Source organism: Oikopleura dioica, chromosome 1, assembly GCF_907165135.1.
Source record: "Oikopleura dioica chromosome 1, OKI2018_I68_1.0, whole genome shotgun sequence".
NCBI classification, from domain to species: domain Eukaryota; kingdom Metazoa; phylum Chordata; class Appendicularia; order Copelata; family Oikopleuridae; genus Oikopleura; species Oikopleura dioica.
In genome coordinates this window covers 9,890,858-9,914,573 of record NC_137291.1, presented here as the reverse complement: position 1 = coordinate 9,914,573, position 23,716 = coordinate 9,890,858, and the positions used below count along the sequence as shown (strand labels likewise).

Here is a 23,716-nt window from a genome sequence, read left to right as displayed (position 1 = left end):
GCATGTCGATCATCAACTCCCATTTTCTGACGGTGAGGTTGTTCTTGGTTGAGAGGATTTTGTTGGCGTGGCGGCGGATCTCTTCCTTGATTGCAGTTTTCAAATTGAGGTCCATCTGCTCGGTGAGAAGATTCAAGTTGCCTTGCAGCAGTCGTTTCTGGATCTCGATCGGGATCTTTTGAGGAGGACTCGTCGCCTGAGGGATCATTGTTGGGGAAGAGAAACCGCCATGATTTTGGGGGTCGACTTCTTGCTTTGGATCTTTGTCATTTTCGTATTTTTGATGACTTTGGATATTTCCGGCTCGATTTTATATTGAAGGTTGCCGAAAGAGGGCGCAACGTGGCGGTCTGCTGTGGAAGTAAAAATCTTGATTGCCCTTCAGATAATGCAGCTGACACCGCGGGATGCCGCCGCGTATTCGTCCAAGTAATTTGTGATATCAAGATCAAACTAAGTCCCCGTATAGTCCCCGTTCGTCTAAGCATAATTCTCAAGGCTTAATCCCTTATCACATCCTAGAACCCAAACCTGCTCTATCAAAACGCTCGTGCAGGGTCATATGTGGTCAATCTTCGGGGTATAGAAAACTGTTTCTCCCTAAACCTACCCCTAACCCGGGGGCTTCGCCCCCCGGAACCCCCCTGATAGAAAAGTACATAGTTCCTAACCGTAAGGCCTAATCCAGGGGGCTTCGCCCCCTTGGAACCCCCCTTTACACTAACATTTAGCCCGGTTACGTAACTTACCTCGAAGATTGACCGCCTATGTCGTCGTGCAGTTGCTAAGGAGGGAAATTTTGAAATGATTAGAGTTTCCTTCTTTTTTTTCTTGAAAACTAACAACACGTCAAAAATAAACAACGCAACTCGTTTGTCCCAGAGCGAAATTCGTTTATTTGAAGTTTTATTTACAGAAAATATAGAAAAATTTGAAAGAAGAATTTACAAAACAGCCCATTTTTCCTCATGTTCGCTCCATTCCGCGGCCCATGAGACAGGCGAAAATCGTCAGGACCATTTTCATGTCGACATTGACCACGTGCTCGGGCGTTGCGTAAATTCTAGCGCCGATTTTCCTTCCCATTGCAAGGGCGTACCTTTAAATTGGCAATTATGGATTTGCGTGGCTTCAAGGTTGGGCTTACTTGGCGTTTTGGAGTTTATCCTCGTAATCTGACGGGTCTGAGAGCACAACGCTGTAGTCGATGGATTGAGGCACGAGGACATCGATGACGTCTAGAATTGCCTGGGAACTGGCGATCGAGGGGTCCTAAAGAGTCAAAATAAGAAAAAGCGAGAGAATTTACGGGAATACCTTAAAACTGGAAATCTTCGACGTTTTGCCACCAGAAGCGAGGGTTTGATTCACCCAATCGACGATTTCCGCATCGCGGATTTGCGTGTTTCCACCGAGATCTGTTAGCACTTTTGTCGTGTACCTAAATTAAAACTGTAATTCTAGCCCAAACGGTGAGCACTGTGAACTTTTTTTGTATAAAAGTGGCAAGATGAACTCACCCTCTCATAATTTGCCAGACGAGTGCCAAAGTAAGAGTTCGGTTTTGGTCGTAGATATCGTTTCCGGCGATTCCGACGAGTGAGTACTTAAGTTCTTTCCCAATGTCCACTGCGTAGTTACAGTTTTCAATTCGCTTCATCATTGCGCCTATTCTCGGGAAGGGGGCGCGATTTACTCGTTCCCAGTTGACGATTCCGGGTCTGACGATGTCTTCGAGTTGAAGGAGGACGTTTCCGTCAATCAGATCACTAGAATTTTGGTCAGATGCAATAAATTTTATCACTAGATTTGATGAAATATTATAAAAACTAACTGTTTAAAGAAATTTATTGTGACTCATCAATTTTGCCTGAATAACTTACCCATATAATCTGTTGACTCTGGGCTGGACTCCCAACGAGTTCATCCAATTTCTATAAGTGCGCTCGTCGCAGGTTTCCTCTGAACATCAGATTATACGAAAAGGAAGTCAATTGACATTCAGCACATCTGATCCGACGTAGGATACGCGTCGCATTTTCTTTTTTTTTTTGAAAATTCGCGACTTTGGACTTTCAATTTTCCATGTTTGATAAGTTGACATGAAAAAACTCTCTCTTTTTTTCTTTAGGGAAAAAGTAAAAAAATAATAAACAACAAATCACGACGAAGACGGTTTAGAAAGTTGTCACATCGATAAGCATGCGAGTACCAATTATTGTGACAGGAGGGGGAACTGGGGTTTTTGCGGCTGGGCTCTTGAACTCGATAAAGTCGTATTTTGAATGCTGTGTTGCGAGAAGCTGTGGGACTATTGTCCCGTCTAAGAATCGTAAATAGAACGAGTGGTTTCACGAAGCAACACTGATTCTATTAACTTGGCCTGTTTCAATAAAGAAGAGCCACTTCTAGTAGCTCCGAAATTATCAGAAAATTCATCTTGAGAAAGATTCTTCAGAAGTCGACTTACCGATGACCTCATCATTCTCATCCTCCTCTGGCGGCTCGAGAGATGGATGATTATTGAACAAGTTCGCGACGAATGCCATGTTCAGCTTTTCATGTCCATTCGCAACATCGCGCGCAGTGACAAATGCGCGGCATCCCAATCTGTCAGCATTTTTCAACATCATTTCAGCTCGAGCAAGATCGTCACCGGCCTAAAATTAAGATAAATTGTTCGAAGAACTCGTGAAAACTGGGGTTATTATTGAGAAAAGTTTATGCTTTTTTTGTATTTTCAAAACACGTCATTACTCCGGGAATAATGTTGTTGACACCCTTAACGAAATGAGAGTATTAAGCCCAGAAAAATACAAGTGTACTGTTTTCATTGAATTCAAATTAGACTCTTGTCAAATTGGAATTCTTGGGAGAATTAAAAAAGTATTAAGAAAAGAGATTACAGTTATGTTTTCGCTGGATAATCTGCAAAGAAAACTTGCGTGAAAATCCAAGAACGAAAGGCCCTAATCCTAAAGACCACGTTCTGGCTCTGAAAATACTGTTTTTTGAAGGGTAGATCCTTTAGCGTATAAGTATGTTGTCATTATGTTGAAAGTAACCCGAAACAGAGAGAAGGGAGAACTGGCGCTTAAAAACTTCCGCTTTAGCTAAACCGGAATCGGTCTTACTAACACGTGACCTCGCTGCTGGCTCGTGTATTCAGATTAACAGTAGTTTTTCGAACGAATTTATGATAGGGCATCGTTAACTCTAATTTCTACTGGAAAACGGAGTTTTAGATGCTTTCTAGGGTAGATAGACGCATCATACACATGTAGTCGATATTTACGCACCACACAGAAGGCAGATAGAGGAGGGCTCAAGTCACCAGGCTGAATCTGCGCGAGCAAGTTGAGATAAGCGTGAGAGTCAGAGATGTCCTTTCCGAAGTTGGAAACGGTTTTAGAGTAGCCAGCGCGCGCCAAGTGATAGTTCATCCATCGCAGGAGCAGCTTTTCCGGTCCGAGTTTGTCCAAGTCCGCCAGCTCCTCTCCATCCATCAATAAGGCCTTCAGATCTAAAACAGGTTTATTTCCTTGTAAACAGGAAAAGATGGCTTACTCGGATTGAGAGCAAGATCGATGTTGGCAAAAAGACCCATTCTGATGATTTGCCATAAAAGACCGAGGATCAAATGCTGTCGGGATTCGAGAAGATCTTGAGCTCCAATATTGACAACGGTGCAGCCAATGGCAGAGGCGGAGTTGATGGCAAGGTTGAGATTTTCTTGTTTTCGGTAAACACTTTATTTTGATGAAGAAATGCTAGAAGCCTTATTTTCTATTTTAGTTTTTAAATTCGATGATAAAACTTATTTTTATTTTTTTTTTCACCAGTTCCTGAGTTTTGTCTTATTGATTGCTCTCTCATCAATCGTTTCCGGCTGTGAAAGATTGATAAGTTTGCAGAGCAAAATACCATCAGAAACTTTCTCGAACAAACTCTCATCGTCAACAGTAATGGGCAAGAGATTCTTGCAGTCAGGATCGTCCTTGAGTCTCGTATTTATCCAGTCAGCGAAGGCTTCCCGTTCTTCCAAAGAATAAGTATGCGTTGACCAAGAAGAAGCGCCAGTTTTCGAAACAACTCCTTCCGCCGCGTCGATGGTTTTTCTGAAGCTGCTGGCAATATCCTTTTTCACCTGCATTTTGGGATTTCGAAAGATACAGTAATAGAAACGTTCTTCTAACTGAAAACGAGATGTCGGACAGAATCCGGACAACCTTCTAACGCTGCTACGCGGGATTCTGACTCGCTTATTCCCCCTGATCCGGCAACTGTATGGAATAACAATCCTCCCGTGTCACTCGACACGCACGGCCCCATTCGACATTTTAGTTTTTGAAAGTCGTCTAAGCCCGCTCGGGATTAACATGGATCTCGCTTTGAACATCTCAGCAAGCGAGGAAGGGGAAAGCCGCAGCCATGTTGGGTAGCCATGTTTCGAAATCCGTTCCTGGTCATGGTAAATAGAGCCGAACTCTAAAACGTTGACGCGGCCAGATGTCTTCAAGGTAAGGGTAGGAAGCATTTGCCGGATCTTGAATCCAGGAAGTGGTTTTCCGACTTCATCTAACAATTCGCCCAAAGAGTCGATATCGACAGATCGTTCTTTTCTGAAAAAATAATAAATATAAAAATTTAACAAAAATCATTATTTTTTTTGAAACCATAATTATTGAAAAATTAGACTTTTTTCTTACTTTAATTAAAAAATCATTTGATTTAAAAAATAAAATTTCAGTATTTGATTAAGGTTAGGGTCAACGAGTTTCAATAAGCAAAACTAAAGTCCAAGGAAAAATAGAAGCCCAAAAAAGAACTCTGTTTTTCAAAGGTCTCGAATATTTGAACATTCCGTCTTTGAGTTGCTGTAATCTGGTTCGCGCCAGAAACGATCTTATGCAATCTTGAGCTCTCTCGGCTCATTTTTTATGCGCGTTAGAAGTCACAAAACATTTTCGTGAAAAATGGTAATTTTACAATAGTAAAACGTCAAAATAAAGCGCGCTTTATGACAGGAACTCTGCGACGGATCATATCATAAATCAACCTTGTCCGTATTTATTTTACCGGAGTTTAAATTTAACAACGTTACAAGTTGAGTAATAACCCCTTGTTCGGCTTCCTTTCTAAAGCTCAATCAAATCCCAAGAGCCTGATCGTCAGTCAATTTAAGTTTTTAATTTCGGTTTTGATATTTTAACTACTAGGATTGGAGAAAAGCTTTGAAAGGTAGAAAAGAGCGGCTTGAATTTCCAGCGCAGGTGCTCACTCAATTTAGTCACGGATGGAACTGACGAAAGCTCCGATTTTCCGAGAATTATGTCTCCTTATTCGGACTTACTTTTTGTCGACATGGGCGAAAGCCTCGGCAACTTTGTTGATGTCTTCATTCTCTAAGTCCAAGTGTTTGATTTCTTGAATAAGTTCTGCAACGTACTCGTCCATTTTTTAATAATTTTCTGAAAATAATCTTTCGTTAGATTAAGAATGAATCGTTCATCGGCGAAGCAGGTATAAATAGTAAAAAAAGGATAATGATTCAGCGAAAAATGAGAAGGTTCTTCTCTGGTGATTGAGAACACCCGGTAAGAAGGTGAATCACCAAGGGCGCGATAAAGTATAATCATTGACGCTTTTATTAATCACCGGCTTCTTAATCCGGTAGTAAATTATTAAATAAAGTCATTTCTCTCGAACATTTTTATTTGCCATCAGAAAACCCAAGCGTTGCTCTTTCTGAAATTCGGCCTTTTTCAACACGCGAGTATTGAAAGCCCCCATTCATCAGAAAACAAAGGACCGAATCATGGAACTTCCTTACGTCTATACTGAGAGCTTTACTAGAATAAATTTAACCATCCTTGATAAAAAATTTTTGGTAAAAAAATTCTCGTTGGATGGCGCTGTTGGAAATTTTTAAGCATTTTGATTGGTTCAAAGTAAAAAATTAAAATTTCTTTTTCGCCGAAAGTGTGAGTTTTATCTCTTTTTTGGAGCATCGTTTTTACGGGAAAAGATGATCAGACGATTTTTGCGATTGACAAAACACCCGTGTGCCGCATAAATCTATCTCTGGAGTTTATTATTGAGCTCAAGTTTACGAGCGATGAAGCATTGAAACCGAAAACGATCGTAAACGTAAATTCAGTGGGGCTACTCACTTTGGGCTTGAGTACGCTTCATTGACTTTTAATTAAGTTTTTTTATTATCTTTTCTGGAGATGAATACACCAAAACCGTAATCAGCATCTGAACTATTCATTTCTGGTGATTTATAGAGTTTTAAGGGTGTCAACGTTGATTTCCCCAAATATTCAGAAGTCTTGTTGACACCCTTAATCTCAAAGAATTTACTTTTGTTCATTTGAATTTGCGAAATTCTGGAGCAATTTAGAATGAATTTGTGAAAAAGCAATGTGTACATTTTGTATCTCTCTTTAGAAAATTGTCAGGTGGATGATTAGATGGCCGCGCGATTAGGGTTGAACTTGGGCGCAAGATTTTTTTTCTCATGGCTTCTTTGGTGCGTTCTACTGGCGTTTTTTGGTAGATATCATCATGTAACATTTCGCGGGCGATAATTAGGGCTGCTTTTAGACGGTTCAAGTTCCACGAAAACGTCGCTTTCGCTGCGTGAATTTGCGATAAAAGAATTGATGATGATTGAACTTGATTCAACTCAAGATAAACTCAAAAAATGTGTAGCCACGGGAAGGGGTTCAATTTTCACGTTTTTCCGCGTGAATTCTGTCAAAATTTATCATTTACCCTAATTATTGCTCGGCCACGTTATCGTGTTATTTCAACGTTTTCGGGATCACACAGCTAGAAATACCCGCGGACACCTTTTTGAACATCTTCATTTTCTAAATTTATTTCTGATAAAATTTTGTCAAAGCCGAAATTTGATTTTAGAAACGAAAAGATAACATACTCATTGGGCGATCTACAGTAGGGTGGATTTTTCGAAAGTTTCCAAAACATAACTTTTACGCGTTCAAAAAGCGTGTTTTACATAACATATTTCAGTTTCCCATTTCTAATTCTATTTCCGTCTCGAGTTGGACTCCCATTTCTAAAAAGCGGGAACTCGGGCGCGAAATTTCGACATATTTACAGGCCTGGACTAATTTTGAGTCGCGATAGGCGACGTCATAGCAACGCCTCAGCCAGCTATCAAGAATTCCTATCATCTGGACCACAAATCAGAAGGCTCACATTTGCGCGCGTTTTAAACTTCATCCTTGGGCCGGACGATAGGAATTCTTGATAGTTGGCTGAGGTGCTGCTATGACGTCGCCTATCGCGACTCAAAACTAGTCCAGGCCTGTAGCAGCTCGCAAATTAACCCAAAAAGTGGCACCTGTTTTGAGCTTGGAACTGACACCAGCTTGATATTTTGGAAAAAACGAGTGGAAATGTTTTTCTCATGAAATTGAACGAAACTCAGCTTTTTCTAAAAATTTAGTTCCGGAGATAAAATTCTTGTTATCCTCTTACTGGAATATCATTTTTGCCGAAGCAGTGCAGGATGTTATTAGCGATGAATTTGAATATTCTAATTATAGTTGTGCTAGTTCATAGTTCATGAAAAAACATGACTTTTCAAAGGGAGCTTTTTTTTCAAGGACTTCCTAAAGCTACTAGATAAGAGATCAACGACGTTTTTCATTCACGAAAAAAGGGTTGAAAATGGAGACACGATTGTTAAGGGGATAGACAGCATAGTAAGAACTCTTACATATTAATTTAATTCAGCTTAAAAGAGTATTTGACCCCTTTGAAAGCCGAAATTTTAGATTCTTGAAAATGAAACAGGGAGTTCTCATTTTAACGAATTTTTTATGAGTCGCCATTTTAACGGATAAAAGGAAAATGAGGATGATCTTGTGTTTAGTTTGCTCCGAACACGGAATTCGGTGTCAACTCTGCTTGGGCAAAATATTGTTTCTAATCCCACTTTGTTTCCCTTTTTCATTTATTGCGGTATTTTAACACCTAGCGTAGCGGCTGTGTTTTATTCTAAATAATAAAGTAATTGAGTTTAGAGACTGGGCCTATTTTTAAGAAAAGCTAAAAGAAGAACTGAACTCTAAATCTGACACTACTTTCAACAGGTTTTTTGGATGATTCTCTTTCAATCAAAAAAACTTTCTGATAGATGCTGTTTCTCTCAAAAGCTCTAGTAGCTCGTCCGATCGTAAAATTCACCCTCTATCAATGAAAATTAAAAAGACAGATCTTCGACTCTCTCTCTTTTTTGTTTTCTTCCTCTTTTTGTTTATTCTCTATCACCATCTGTCGGCGATTGTCTCATCATTTTTTGGCGAAAAGGTTCGAATAAAAATAGAGAGGAAACGAGCGGGCGCTCAATTTACCAGTTTACGAGGGGCATTAGAGGATGGGGATCAAAGGGGAGCCGATTTCCGGAGACGTGGTTTAGCCACTTGGGTGCCACACATGTCCCAACAAATTGGGGACGGTTTTCAGAACTTCAGAAGGTTTTCAAAGGGGTTCATTTCTTAGTACAATTTTCAGCGATAGTTTTGCGCGAAATTTCATAGTTCAGGACCAAAAAGTTTATTATTATTATTTCCTTTTTTTGAGATCATTTGAGGTTAAGGGACCCGGTTAGGTAGCGCCGCGCCGAACTTCAAGCGCTCGCCGTTATTCTTGGGAATGGGATTTTTCAAATTTTCTTTTTCCAAATGATATCTACAGCTCTTCAGCTTTCTCATTCAGTTTTCCGTTTTTCTCTATCACCACTCATTGATGAGCTAGATCAAAAAAGGGGAGCGCAACTTCAAAAGGCATCAAGTCCTGCAAATTTTATTTTGTCTTTTAGAAATCTGCACCATTAAAAAGCCCTTGAAATTTTCTACAGATTCCACCTAATGCGCAAAGCTGAAACATTACATATTTCGGATTAAAGGCTGATAAACCAGAGATCTTAGCGCGCTCAGCACGGCGCGGCGCGGCAGGACGCTATTTTGGGCTCCTGAGACATGATTCCAGCAGGGCGCGCGCTAGGAATTTTTGTTTGTATGACCCGTATCGCTTATTAGTACTGTTTCAGCTTTGCGCATTAGGTGGAATCTGTAGAGAATTTCATGGGCTTTTTAATGGTGCAGGTTTCTAAAAGATAAAATAAAATTTGCAGGACTTGATGCCTTTTGAAGTTGCGCTCCTTTTTTTTGATCTAGCTCATCAATGAGTGATGATAGAGAAAAACGGAAAACTGAATGAGAAAGCTGAAGAGCTGTAGATATCATTTGCAAAAAGAAAATTTGAAAAATCCCATTCGCAAGAATAACGGCGAGCGCATGAAGTTCGGCGCGGCGCTACCTAACCGGGTCCCTTAAAACCGAGAACTATGGAAGGACACGTCTTAGTAAAGTTTGGAGTTTGGTTCGTCAAAAATCTCCGTCCTTCTCAATCAACCCATTTGTAGGTGAATTTCTGCGTCTACTATGTAAGTCAGCTCCGGCGTGAATTCTTTCCCCTCGTCGGTCTCTTAGTCAGAGCTTGGTGGAACGCTTGAGTGAGCTACTAAATTGTAAGGTGAGACAATGCCGAATTTCTGGGTCGGGTAGCCCGGAAACCGCTGTCCGCACCACCGCTGGACATAGTATGTGGGTGCTCACGCTGACCCCAGCGGGACACAGCGGCAGATCACCGCCTATCAGCCATTTTGTTGGTCGCTTATCGCCTCTACCAAATTTCGCAAATGTTTAATTGGAACCCCTGGAACTTTCGCCAATTCCGCGGTCGCGATTCTGATCAACATTTCTCTTGAAACATCAAAATACACATTTTTTTTTGAATGATGGTCAATCCGATTGACCATCATCCTATTCTCTCTGAGATTGTTGTTTTTCGCACAATAGTGGCCAAAATGAGCCTAATTGCCCAGCACTTCGAATTTTTCAGAAGAAAAAGTGATTCTCATCGTTTTTTCGGGCATTACTGGCTTTAAACTTTCAAGGGCTCTGATCACGTGACCCCTAGAATTAATTAACTGGGATCTGAAAATATTAGCTAATCATGTACGTTTTAGGTCAATACCATAATCGATTGAATGCAAGAAAATGATCAAATCGAGTTCATAAAAGATCTTTTATGATTTCTAGCTCTAAGCTCTAGAAAGAGGGTTCAGAAATAAAGGTACCCTTTGAGGGTTTTTGCCAAATATTAAGAATAAATCTAAGCAAGCGAAAGCTGCTGTAGGTTGGCGAGATTATGAATAATAACAAATTAAATGAGAATTTAAAAGACTTAATGTTTAGTTTGATTTAGCAACTTTATGGTGTCCCATAGAAAATGAAAATGCAATTTCTAATCTAGAGATCCTCAGTTGTTAATTGTGTTTGTTATTGCTTACATGGTAATTGGCAAGTTGTTATGTCTCCTTCTAACAGTTAGGTAATCGCTTTGGAGTTTTCATAAATATGTTACGTGTCTTACTAAGGCCGCAAGAGCGTAATTGCTACATGATCGGCCGTTGTCGCAGTAGTCGTCTCCCCATTTTCCGTTGTTATTGACAATCAATTGTCGACTAAGAGGCAAGGAAGGGCTGCTATTGAATTTGCATCCAGCGCTGAGTTGGCCCCACTTTCTTGAATTTGCGCAATCGCTTTAGATTGATCAAAAATAACTTGCATGCACCCACTTACTAATTACTCGCCTTTCGCGCATGATCCTATAAACGCGATGTTTAGTAGACCTTGTCATCGGTCATTAATATTATTTTTGATTGAGTCTAAAACTACTAAAAGGCGCATTATTTTTGAACTAGCGTGTCCCCTCTCTTTATCAGGGACTCCAAAGATTCGTTAGCCGAAATTTAACTTATTAAAATGTCCGGATAACTTTTCCATTGACTGTTGACATTGACATCTAATCCTATGACTCCAATATACTAAAATAAAGCAAGATAATGATACTTATAGTTATCAGAATTGGCTCTAGAAATACAAATCCCTTCTTTTTCGGGACTTAAAAAATTATTTTATCTTGTTTTCAATAAGTTAAATTAATTATAGGAATAGAATGACTATGATTTCGATGATCTACTACGAAATCTATATATGGCTGTATTATATTCAAAAAAATATTGTCTTTATTTTTAGCTCTAGAAATTTAAATTAACAAATTTGATGGAGAATCTCAAAGATATCTAGCTTTGAAAAAGCTCAGGCCAGTAGTATTCATGGAAATAAGTCCTGGTTGGGACATGCAAATAATAATTTTTAGAACATCTTTTATAATTTGAAGACATATGATAAAATACTTTTTGGCTGTTAATTTTGTTTTTTTATGGTTCTTTAGTAATTTTTCTCAACCTAAGCTCCTAAGAAACATGTGACTTTTTACACATGTTTTACCAGGCAAAATATTTTCTTCTAACACATGGTTAATTTTTTTTGCCGCGTTGGTAGTTTCCCAAGAAATATTCTTTTCGCCCGTTATTTTATCCATTACTTGGTATTGTACTTGGTACTGCTGTTGATTATTTTATCCAGAAACAGAATCCACTCAAATACAGCGGAAAATCCACCTGCGACTTGTGTACGGCCATTTTATTTATCGTTAATATCCCTTTGATAAAATAGACTTATCTTTGTCTACTACATACTGAAACATTGAATATGATGATTTCAAAAAAATTGACCCTTGAGAAATTCGAATTTTGAAAATTAATCTTCCTGAGCTGTTCCTCGCTATTTAGATAAAGATTTGACAACAAAAACTCCTGAAAACAAAAGTGGACGAAAAGTCTAGTGCTGGAAGAGGCGATAAGGACTTATATCAGTCTGAGTCGGTGCTTACTGCGGATAAGCTTTTCTCGTTTAACTCGGCACTTATTGAGCTTCTTGCGAAACTCTAGTTATCGCGGATCCTGGGAGGACACGGCCCAAAGTGTCATTCTCTGTCAATTTCTCTTCTAGCGAATAAAATAGAATCTGAGCAGAAAAAAATGGAACAGGGAAATCAAATGAGGAAGGAGGGAAAGAATCTTTAGAAGGAAGAGAAAGGGGGCTCGTGTTCATTTCAAATTTATCAACTCGCTCATGAACTATTCACCGCTCGGTGTTGACATGACCAAGAAGGTAACTCGAACCTGATTAATTAATTAGTATTTTTCTGGGAGAAATAGTTTTCGCTCGAAAATTAAGAAATATTATATTCATCATTTGACTCGTCAATAGGTAGTAATTATCTATTATTTTGGATCAAATAATGATTAAAATAGATTACTTCTTTTGTAATTGAAAAGCACTTATTTTATTACTGTGAGGTAATTTTCTTGAAAATCGTTTTTCGCAAAAATAAAGGTGAGAAATAAAGCCACAAAATCCGCTTGGCTACCGCGCACCTGCTTTCTTCGAGATGCGTAGTTATTGACGGAGCAACCGGTTGCGAGGCGCGAACCGCCAAAGACGTAAATTGCGCGCCACTGGGGTTAAGTCTTCAAATAACTACCACTTGCAGATTTAGAGTGTTATCAACGTTAACCTTATTTTAGCCTCTCTTTGGTCAAACGTCTGAAAATGCACTTTGAAGAAAATAATAACGAAAAGTTCTATAATGTTTCCTTCAGTGTTGCTTTGGGCACGTGACATGTGGCAGAGAAAAGAGAAGAGGGTATTGAACATCGTAAGTTTCTTGCTTCATCAATAATTGAGCATTCTCAACGGATTCTCCTGTCCATGCGAATTTCTGAACATCACGAGTTGGGTAACCAGGAACGACGATCACAGATAAGCCCGTAAAAATCGCCGAGTTGTATCTGACTTGCTAAAAGAAGGGAAACACGTGGATTTGAGAGCTGTCCAAAACATACCTTGAGCATAAAACCAACGTGTGACCACTCAAAATTGTGAAATAAATAAACACCGCTCGGGCTTTGTTTTCCGCCTACAGTCAGCACTCCGTTATCGACAGAAACGCAAGCTCTTTTATTGGCTCAAGAAAATATCGTTTCCTTGTTTAGAATTTTTTTGTGCCCGTTTATCCATCTTCATGTCCTCTGAAAAATTGCTGTAAGTTTTATCTTGTCTATTGAATCAAAGAAAGTTCCCTACACTGGATGGCTAGATGTCTCAAATTGGTACCAAGAATTGGCTTGAAGAATTTCCGTTGTCGTGGAGCTTGAGTAGCTTCCGCCTTTCACTGTGTTCAGTTTAAACCTAGAGAGAGTCCCGGAGTCGAGTGTCTCCTGGAAGGAGAGGATCAAAGGACTTGTAGATAGAAAATAAAATGTCTATGTTGAAATCAAGTAGTAAAGGAAAGAGTTCTTGAACAGGTCCTACTGCGAGGAGTTGAGATTCATAGCTGCAGATCGATCAGAACAGAAGGTTTTTAAATAAAGGACATCAAGGACTTGATGAAAAATTTGCAATGTTTCGCTTCAATCAACTAAGGCTTATTTCGTGTCAAATTTAAGCTCAATTAGTTTTAATTGGAAAAAAATTTAAGCGCCGAAAATAATCCCTTATTTTGGGTCATGAATCGTTGACTCAAAACTGTTATATTGAAAAAATAGTAATGGTATCATTAATTTATCATCAATTTAAAAACCTTTTCCCAAACATGTGACTCACATGTGTTTCAGCCTCCAAAACCCTTCAAGAAAGAACCGTTTTCCCGGTGCAGCGCTGGAGAGCGCCACGTTTTTAAAAAACGACTTTCTATGAAAACCGAAAAGAGATAAAAATTTCAAAAAAGAGACCAACTTTATATTCTTGTCGAGAGAAACATTTTTGAACTTATATTATGTTCTTATTTTGTTTATTTTTAAGTGCATATTATATTTAATATAATAAACAGTACATATTATACACTTTAAGCCACAGTCGACTCAACTTATTCATCAGCTCGTTTGAGCGCCTCAAAAAACACCATCTTGAAAGTCCAGCCACGTATGGCAAGAAAAAAAAAAAAACACTATCTGGAAAGTCCATCCTCGTATGGCAAAAAAAACACTATCTGGAAAGTCCATCCTCGTATGGCAAAAATACACTATCTGAGAAGTCCATCATCGTATGGCAAAAAACACTATCTGGAAAGTCCATCCTCGTATGGCAAAAAAACACTATCTGAGAAGTCCATCCTCGTATGGCAAAAAACACTATCTGGAAAGTCCATCCTCGTATGGCAAAACGATCTATGCTCTAGTCTAGTCATTGTCATATGACAAACACTCCTCAAACTACAGTAAGAGATTTCAAATCCTCAAACTAGAGTAAGACGCTAAATACGTATAAAAGCTGCATGTTTTGAAATATTTTTCAAAGAAAAAACATTCCGGACAAACTCAAAAACAAACTCGGGCGAACCCTCACATTGATTTGAAATCTTGGGCAGATATTATCAAAAAGCAACAGCCTTGTCAACGGTCGCGAGATTCGGACTTTTTATGAAAATATATGTTTGACCTGAATTTTGTAATGTGAGCTGATATGACAGAAACAAACAACTCTGTGAAGTTTCGAATGAAAACTCAAAAGTGGTGGCGTTTTGCCACGGAGCTCATTTTGCTTTCTGATGGAAAATCGCAACAGATTTTTCAAAAAACAATGGCTGATTTTTATAGATGAGGGCTCAAGCTTTCCAGCAATACATTTACGAGAATTTTTACTCGACGGACACGTCAATTAGAGCCAAAAGTCCTGAGCGCTCTTTTTCACACTCTGAATTTGGCGCGCCGCGCGGAGCTGGATAATGCGTTGTGGTCCGATAGTTGGACCACGTGTTTTGAGCGCTTAGTGTATTGAGTTTTTGGTTCTCCCAAAATTCCAGAGTAAGTTCAGTTTATCGAACCGTCATTAGATTAAGTCAAGTCTTGCTGATTTTCTGAGGACTTACTGATCTCAACCCACTTTTGTTCTTCGCAATCTTTGATCTGTAATCAACACTTGACGCTTTCTTTAGCGAGCCACTTTGCATTGAAGTCATCCATGAAGCAATGTAGTCAGCGAATTTCGGTTAATTAATGAATTCGTCTTCGAGATAGTCTTTAGATTGATTATCGAGAACTTGGCCCATAAAATCAGCGTTGTCCAGTCGAAAGGTTTCTACGAAAAACGCGTCGTAAATTCCATACTGCGTCATCCATGATTCCAAGTTATAGTCGTTCGCTGATTTGACAAGCATATTTTCTGCGATTTGGATATTGTCAGTTCTGATACTGTACTCAAGACAGCGATGCATACAGTCGTCTTTTGATAATTGACTGACTGGGACGCTCGGATAGATGCAAAGATTGATTAGCTTTTTATAATCATTGGACGTTTCTGTCCTTAGAACGAAATATTTCGTGAAGATCTTCTGCACCGACTCCATGAGCTCGTTAATATCATAGACACTTTCATCTTTAAATTGACAAGAGCTCAAGAAGACTTCAAAATTTCTAATATTTTTGGTGACACTTGCAACGACTTCAGACGAGTATCATGTTTCAAAGTATGAGTATCTGTTTAAAATAAGCTGAGCGTATCTTCGAGCTGCATTTTTTGTCGCATCGGGTTGAGAATATTCCGCCAAAAACCGGTTACAATTTTTGTAGAAGCTGAGCCAATCCTCCAGTCCCATCGAGGAGAATAAGCGTCGGTTGGAGAATAGGAGAGAGTAACAATAATGAAGCTAGGATTTTAAGCTCTCTTGCTGAGCCTTCTTGAAGAATTATTGTCAGTGGAATGTAGTCCGAGGTGTTTTCTAATTTTTCATTTGCGAGTTCGGCGATGGCAAGAATCGAGTTCAGCCAGAGATCGTCTTCTTCGATCGAATTTCCGTGACGATCTCCTTTAAGGCATATACCAGTGGCTGGTACAGTGGCTGTGAGAGTCGGCATGATCAGTTGTTTTGAACTTCAAGGCTTCATGATCATCACAAACGCTTTCCAAATCATGATGAGTTTGGGAAAGTACTTCGCCCAGTCCGCCAGATTCACCGAAGGTCAAAAATACACCTTGGCATTTCGCAGCGTTTTCGTAAAGTGCGTTTCCATACTACTCCCTGCCCAAACGACCTATTGGCAGATACGTGGAACTTCCGATTGAAACAAAAATTGATTCCACATTCGAGATACCTACTTCTTTTTTTGAAGATTGATTTCAGTAAATCTTTCTTCGGCCCCGCGTAGTTGTCATTAGTAGATAGAATGATGAATTCAGTGTCATATCCCACCACGAATTGTCTTCTGATATCTCGCTAATAATTAAGTTGTAGAACGTGATCAAACTTTTGAACCGTCTGTTGATCCATTGTTGTAAAATTAACAAAGGAAATTATTTTCATGAAAAATAAAACGTCCTCTTCTTCACCCAAGAATCTTCTCCATCAACTTTTCATTAGTCTCCGGATTTCGATGTGTTTTGGATATCATCCATCAATTCTTTCACAAAGCTGTCAGATTTACGACTTATTGTCTTGCTGAGTAATTTATAGAAAAGACAACTCAATGGAAGAAGAAGGAATCCTGGACGACTCTGCAAGCGTGTGATGGTGGCGATGCTGGCGATTTTCGACACAAAGTGGCTCTCCTTCGACGATAAGCAGCTGATTGGCGCCGTGCCTTCGTAAAGCCTGTCCGCATCGCTGCAATAAGTAATCCCGAATGGAGAAGTCCCCGTCGTTCCCAGATCACGAAGCCACCCGCAGAAGTAAGTCCCATGCCGCTTAGTTTTATCTTACCCTTTATTGAACACACGCAAAACTGCTTAAATCCTCTCTGTACGTAAGACTCGGAACCCCTTCATTGGGGCGCTGTACGACTGCCTTCCATAAGTGCACTTATAAATAAACAAAACAAAACAAAAAAAAAAGATTGCTACTTTTGAAAAAAAGCTCTAACTCACGTTGCTCTAGAACCATCCCATGTCGCGCAATTCCTGGTTGAGCCGCCACCTCCGAAGCATAGAAAAACTATGAAAGTATGGTTTTGTCATTCAAACAAGTTCCAAAGCGCTCTTGTAGAATACCCTTATCGCGGATCGATTCGGTTGAGCCGTAGTAGCTTTCGAAGGGGAGAGGAAGGGATGTGGGGAGCTTTCTGAAAGTGCAGCCAGATTCGAGCTGCAGGATTTTCAAGTTGCTCGGATAACCGCCGAAAATGTAGAGGACACCCCTGACATGAGAAAAAATTTGATGCAAGGTGAGATTTATTTCAAAAAGTGAAAACCAGAAAATATTTATTTAGCTGAGTATACTTCTATTTTTATAATTTCGAATAATATGATTTACTCATTTATTTCTTAATAATTTTGTGACACTCATCAATCTATACTATAGTATAATCTATATAGATTCTATAGACTTAGATCTCACATCAATAAACAAAATTTACTATCTCGATTCCTGACAACACCAACCCCACTGGCACTTAGAGTTTCTCCAAGCGGCAGCTCGAACTTCTGCTCTTCATAAAAGCTTCCATCCGCACTTATCTTGTAGCTGAGCAACGGTACGCCGGTTGATTCTGATTGAGCAAGTACTGTTATGTATTTATCGTCGCAGAATATGCTTTCCAATAGGAAACATAATTTAAAAATACCTCTCATTTTTATATTTAGTAATTTTTTTTCGTCATTTTTTGTTTGATTGAGACAGATTTCCTGACTCTCACAACTGCGAGCTCAAATGTATCCATCAAAGCGCTGACGAAAAAATTTTCAAGATCGAAAAATCCGCTCTTTTGTCACTGTAAAATGCAGCTTTCAGACAGACAGGGTCATTAGTGACGATGACTCGTCGATGAGCAAAGTACTTGAGCTGCATTTTGTCCTCTAGCGTCATTTAGATATCTGACTTTACATTCGCACGCGGTCAAGTGCGGATCAACAGAGTTCATTAATCGAAAACAAGAAGTCTTAAAAATTCATTAATTCATCAGAATTGATCATCCTTGATTCCCGATTGGCATTTTTCCACGAAGTTGGAAAAGTCAACAAAGCGTTCACTGGAAGTCCCGTTCTCAAAGAGCTCGAATTTTTTCGCTCGAAAGAAAATTATCAGAAAGAAAGGATGAAACTCGCCCGTGGAATGATAATAGTTTTGGCCTCGGCGATGCCTGATTTTGACGAAAAAAGAGAGGAATTCGCGAATAACATGTTCCAGAGAATGTTTGCCGATCAGAGTCAAGACATGTGAGCTCCTGAAATTAAGGGTGTATCTTCGATAAAGCAAAATATTTTTATTGGAAATGCGATAAAACGCCAATTAAAGTGCACTAAATGCTCTCAAGATTTGCATAGTACCATATATATTCAAAAATAATCGCATCCGGAATTCAACCGAAAACGATAATGTTCTAAAAATAAATTTACAATGCATATACTCCATTTAAAAAGGTGCCGCGTAGACAGAACGGCATCAAAGTGGGTCGCCCGTGTCCCCTCTCTATATCGAATATTCATAAACATGTAAAAATAGCGGTCGAGTGGAGCCCCCTTAGCCGAAATGGTCATAATATCCGCATTTGCGCCAGCGCTTGAAGTTTTTTTTGAGGGGCCTTGTTGGATCCCAGCTAGTCACGTTTGAGATCGCCCGCGAAGAAGTGTTATCCCCTCGCTGGCGGTCGACCTGACAACCTTGCCAGAGCTGCACTAAATTCGAGCTAAGGACTGCAATTAGTGGAAATTAACATTCCAAGATAGCCTTAGATAGGGCTTGTAATCTTATTTTATGCTATCGAAAAAACGTGAGAACTCTTTTTGTTGGAAAAAATATCGATTTTTTTTGTAAAGTTCAGAAAAAGTTCAGTTAATGAGTTTATGTTTCAGCCCTGAAGAACTGCTGGTCCAGCGATTGAACTCAGGCTCCTACCGAGTGTGCGACAAGGACCAGAACAAATCACTCACAACTCAAGAGGCCTTCAGGTGATCAAAAGTGCCAGAGTTCACAAAACAGCTGACTTTGGAAAAGGAAAGACATTCTTAACACCGGCAAAAAGTCAGCTGCACCTTACAAAGAAGTTCTAGTCCTCCTTCTTCTGTCTCTTTTAGTACAATTTGTGACAGTAATTGTTCACTGGCCTTTTCAACTTGACACTCTTGATAAAAATGTTTTCAGCTGCTCAGAAGCGTACTTCAGAAGCATCGGACGTGAAGCAATTCCGATTTATAAGGAGGGTACTTCCTTTTTAACCGAATCATGATAGAATCGGTGATTGAAGAGACAAGTACTTGAATCAAGGATTCAATCACTTGAGCATCATTTTCGAGAAAGTCACTTTACTGCCCGTAACGCTAGCTAGAACGAGTAACCGCCGAACACTCTCAAATTAGAGTTCAATTAGAGACCAATTCTTTGAAGAATTTTTATCGAAAAAAGATCAAGCTTTATTTCAAAAATTATGTCTCCAAAGCCGCTTGCGGCTTTTTTATGGCTAATAAAATTCTTGAATATTTGTTAACCGTAGAAAAACTTGAAGTAAAGATGCTTGACTTCCGGATCGCAGGTTCAAGATTTCTTGAATAAATCATTTTTCACGAAGGAAGTTCCAACAAGGACTTAACCACGGGGGGATTGGCTGGCGACTTGAACGGTAAATATAATTACACTCTTCAGACGATTCTCTATGTTTTGCTCGGCGGAACGTATGAGATTAGCCGGAATAATTCCACACTGGAGAGCGAGAGAAAATGAAAACTCGGCTGACCTAGACTCAATTTGAAATTCGAATTGAAACCGAGTTAGACGCGGAAACTAGGCGAAACTAACAGTTTCAAAAGTGGCTTGAAAACGATTTGATTCAGGCGATGGTGAATACACGAGGAAAGAGTGGGAACTGGTGAACCACACTTTGACCTGGAAAATCACAAAGGCAATGCTGTCAATCATTCTGGTAAGCCGCACTTCAGTATCCAAAGGAAATTTCATTTTCCGGCGGGATTCACACTGGAGTCCCGAATTCAGGAATTGAAGTCGTTTTGTGGTTAGCTTACTTTCTTTTTCAACAACAGTTCTTTTCTGGACATCATAAACTTTAGCTCAATAAAAATTCCTCGTCTCTTTCGAGGCCGAAAATGACCGCGGTCGCCGATATCCGCTATCAAAAACCGTGTCAGAAGTGGGATTCGAACCCACGCCTCCAAATGGAGACCAGAACACTCGGTACGCTGATGCAGCGCAAGCACTTGCTTGAGTCTGGCGCCTTAGACCGCTCGGCCATCCTGACACGAAGAGTACCTCTGATTTTGTCACCCAGACTCTCAGATTCTGAGTCAAAAATCGAGGAAGTAAAACTGTGATTTCTATCGTTGAAGGATTAGGTTTTAGAGGAGCCCTAATAATTTTAAGTATCTTATCAGTATGCGGTTATTTAAGCTGTAAAGCGGCTGTCAGCCTCTTTTCAGATAGGTTTCTGGATTGGCGATAAGAAGTACTGTAAATGTAGCGACTTACTGAATATTGAAATTTTCAAGAAAGTGAAAAACTAGCTCTCGTTTCACGCGAAACTCGACGGAACTGCTTAGCATTTGGCGTTATCAGCTCTTGTTGGCACATTTTTGTGTCACCCGCCGAGTTGATATGCAAGTGATAAGGGCTGGGTCTAGGTCCCGTTAAAATGAATTTCCATCGTCCGGAATTAGCGATACTCAGTCTCATATCGTCATTGATTTCAGCTTTCGCGTCAGACGACGAACTTGGCTCAGAACTGATAACCAAAGTTATCGCGACTCTCGGCGGGTGACTTTGGATTTGGCCAAAAGTCTAAAAATACCGTGGGAAGAGCGTGGTGCATTTCCGGATAAATGGAACTCATGGAATTTGCTTCGCGCAGTTCCGGAACTTGAGATATTTTCCTCAGCATCCTAGACAATTGTATTTCGTTATCAGCTCGTTTTTATCAAAAGCTGTCTTTTCGATTCTAAAACGATTCTAAAAAATTGTTTTAGGATTGCGACGTGGCCGAAATCACAGAATCGACAATGTTAAAAGGGACTGGGTTGAGTCAAAGCGCGAAAATAACAAGCGGTAGAATCTTACGCGGTGAATAATTTTCCGCCAAAAAGGCTTTTGAGGTGCTTGACGGCGATTTATTAAACTCGCTAGCTTCAAGCTTTTTCGAGGGTCACGAGCAGGCCTTATTAGCCCTAGAATGAAAGACACTATAAGTCAGAGGTTGATATCTGAACCAGGCAACCTGTGTAGAAAACCTGAGTCAGGGTCTGAAAGATTTCTTATATGAAAGCCGTAGAGCGTATATTTGAATCATCATTTCTTGCTTGCTGTTGCTAACCCTAGAAAGATAACAACCGACGATTCCTGCGCGACCAGCTGCAGTACTACTTCCAGCTACGTGGTGCCAGAACTGAGTTATTGAATAATAACTTCGGTTGTTATACAAATTGCTCAATTAAAGATTGGCCTGGCTATTTTTAATCTTACATCGCGGAATAAAGTTTCCACACAAGCGTTACTACACAAATATCGCCGAAACTGGTCTTACGGTAATTAACTCTCCTCTATTTTCCAACACGTAGACGACCCAGAAACATGTGTTTTTTACTAAAACAATTTTCGACAAGCGGTTCTGCTCTATAACAATTTATGCGGCGCATGTTATGATTTACGCCTTGCGATGTGTTAGTGGCCGCTTCCGAGGCGCGCAAATCTATTTTTACATTATACAGTCAGATTAAATTCTCGAATTAAAATAAGTCCATAAAAATTTAACCGTTTATTTTGTGGAATTAAATAGCGTAGAGCTCATTTTAACTTTTCCTAACCCTAACTTTTCTTCGAGATTTTTCATAGTGACACCCTTAATAAATTCGACCAACTACCTTCTTGAACTAAAGAAGAAAAAATGACTCAAACGTGTGAAAGTCATTACCATTTGGAGCCACTCAACTCTGGAGAGTCATCAATCGTTTTTAGAGTTAACATAAGATGGCCTTCTTCCGACGCCGCTTGCCTCCAACGCCTTGAGCTTCAAACTCCTTACCAGGTCTAAAAGCCAACTGCACAAACAGCACCATCAACAGTTTTATTCTTTAGAAGCTGAAGCTAATCAGAGATTTCACGAGCAGCGCTAGAGTTTCCAGCGACGGTTTGAACAAGCTCGTTTACTTTGATAGCCCCTGTGAACCGCTGCCCGTAACGAGGCAGGATTACAATCAGACTTGCTTGGAGAAGTATGAATGGGCCTTTGATAACTGAAAATGAGATACTTGCTGGAACTTACTGTACACTTGAAATTATACGAACATTGACGAGTCGGCACTTTTTGTTCAGTATTTTAATTGATTGTCAAATTTATTTAACCAAAAAAATAAAAGATACTAAAGACTCTTATTTTATGGTTTTTAGATAATTTAATCCGAAGTGCTTTTTCGGTTTATAAATTGGCAAATCTCTTCGTTTGGATACCAAATATCATTTTATCTTGACACTAAAAACAGCCCGCTTAAAATTCCAATGTGCCCAGTTCTCGAAGAAAAGCTTCTAACCAGTTTCCTCGTTTCTTATCATACATTTCTGTCTGACGGCTGCGGTTCCAAAATCAGTCCGAAAACGAGATGGAAAGTGCGATCACTAAGGTGACGTTTTGTGGTTCTGTCCAGGAAACACTTTTTGGTGACTACACTTTCAAAGGGAAAGAAGATTTATTGCAGCTTTCATTTTCAAGAAGAAGATATTCCATTGGTTCGTAGGGCATCGTTGTACAGCCGTCCGATGAGTTCTTTTCGCGGAGGAAATGGATTAAGGATCACCCAAGCGATAATTTTTATGAAGCCTTATTGGTCCAAAAACGGGCTCATTTTTTGATAAACAAATTAAGAAATTATGATGATTGAGTGGCCCGGAAGATAATTTCGAGTACCCTACTTAGTTTAAGTAGTCAACTGTAAAACAGTAAGAGCAATACTGTGTCATGATGTCACGTTTAGCTCAAATGCTGCGAATTACGCGAAAACCTATTCGTTAGGTGATTATTTTGAACGCGCGTCAGTTCCGAAACATTTTGGAGCTCATTTGGATGTACAAAAATACAGAAGGGCCCTCAATTATCGCCTCCCGAACCTGCGACTTGGACGGCTTCCCACTCGTTCAAGTCCTGAAAAGAGGTCACAAAGGGCGCCAACGAAAATTCCAAAAGGCGGAGCAAGAAATGGACCAAGTCGCAGGTTCGGGAGGCGATAATTGAGGGCCCTTCTGTATTTTTGTACATCCAAATGAGCTCCAAAATGTTTCGGAACTGACGCGCGTTCAAAATAATCACCTAACGAATAGGTTTTCGCGTAATTCGCAGCATTTGAGCTAAACGTGACATCATGACACAGTATTGCTCTTACTGTTTTACAGTTGACTACTTAAACTAAGTAGGGTACTCGAAATTATCTTCCGGGCCACTCAATCATCATAATTTCTTAATTTGTTTATCAAAAAATGAGCCCGTTTTTGGACCAATAAGGCTTCATAAAAATTATCGCTTGGGTGATCCTTAATCCATTTCCTCCGCGAAAAGAACTCATCGGACGGCTGTACAACGATGCCCTACGAACCAATGGAATATCTTCTTCTTGAAAATGAAAGCTGCAATAAATCTTCTTTCCCTTTGAAAGTGTAGTCACCAAAAAGTGTTTCCTGGACAGAACCACAAAACGTCACCTTAGTGATCGCACTTTCCATCTCGTTTTCGGACTGATTTTGGAACCGCAGCCGTCAGACAGAAATGTATGATAAGAAACGAGGA

At 39.7% G+C, this 23,716-nt stretch overlaps 2 protein-coding genes, 1 long non-coding RNA gene and 1 other non-coding gene across 4 annotated transcripts; 1 reads left to right on the top strand and 3 right to left on the bottom strand.

The window, feature by feature from the left end:
- Window positions 1-869: 869 nt before the first annotated feature.
- LOC145712048 (plastin-1-like) lies at window positions 870-5,482 on the bottom strand. Its single transcript, XM_081789736.1, has 11 exons — window positions 5,354-5,482; window positions 4,325-4,622; window positions 3,840-4,294; window positions 3,568-3,749; window positions 3,300-3,523; window positions 2,471-2,660; window positions 1,884-1,962; window positions 1,521-1,769; window positions 1,318-1,441; window positions 1,148-1,272; window positions 870-1,099 (listed from the first exon to the last, which is right to left on the bottom strand). The coding sequence occupies exons 1-11, from the start codon at window positions 5,455-5,457 to the stop codon at window positions 967-969; spliced, it is 2,163 nt and encodes a 720-aa protein (XP_081645862.1). The 5' UTR covers window positions 5,458-5,482; the 3' UTR covers window positions 870-966.
- A 7,132-nt stretch (window positions 5,483-12,614) lies between these two features.
- On the bottom strand, window positions 12,615-13,354 carry LOC145695285 (uncharacterized). The gene is made up of 3 exons (XR_014133680.1): window positions 13,098-13,354; window positions 12,857-13,042; window positions 12,615-12,810 (listed from the first exon to the last, which is right to left on the bottom strand). It is a non-coding gene; the product is annotated as an uncharacterized LOC145695285 (long non-coding RNA).
- Window positions 13,355-18,000: 4,646 nt separating this feature from the next.
- LOC145712047 (uncharacterized) lies at window positions 18,001-19,168 on the top strand. The gene is made up of 3 exons (XM_081789735.1): window positions 18,001-18,158; window positions 18,795-18,890; window positions 19,084-19,168. The coding sequence occupies exons 1-3, from the start codon at window positions 18,037-18,039 to the stop codon at window positions 19,166-19,168; spliced, it is 303 nt and encodes a 100-aa protein (XP_081645861.1). The 5' UTR covers window positions 18,001-18,036.
- A 907-nt stretch (window positions 19,169-20,075) lies between these two features.
- Window positions 20,076-20,191, bottom strand: TRNAL-CAA (transfer RNA leucine (anticodon CAA)). Its single transcript has 2 exons — window positions 20,154-20,191; window positions 20,076-20,121 (listed from the first exon to the last, which is right to left on the bottom strand). It is a non-coding gene; the product is annotated as a tRNA-Leu (tRNA).
- Window positions 20,192-23,716: the final 3,525 nt, after the last annotated feature.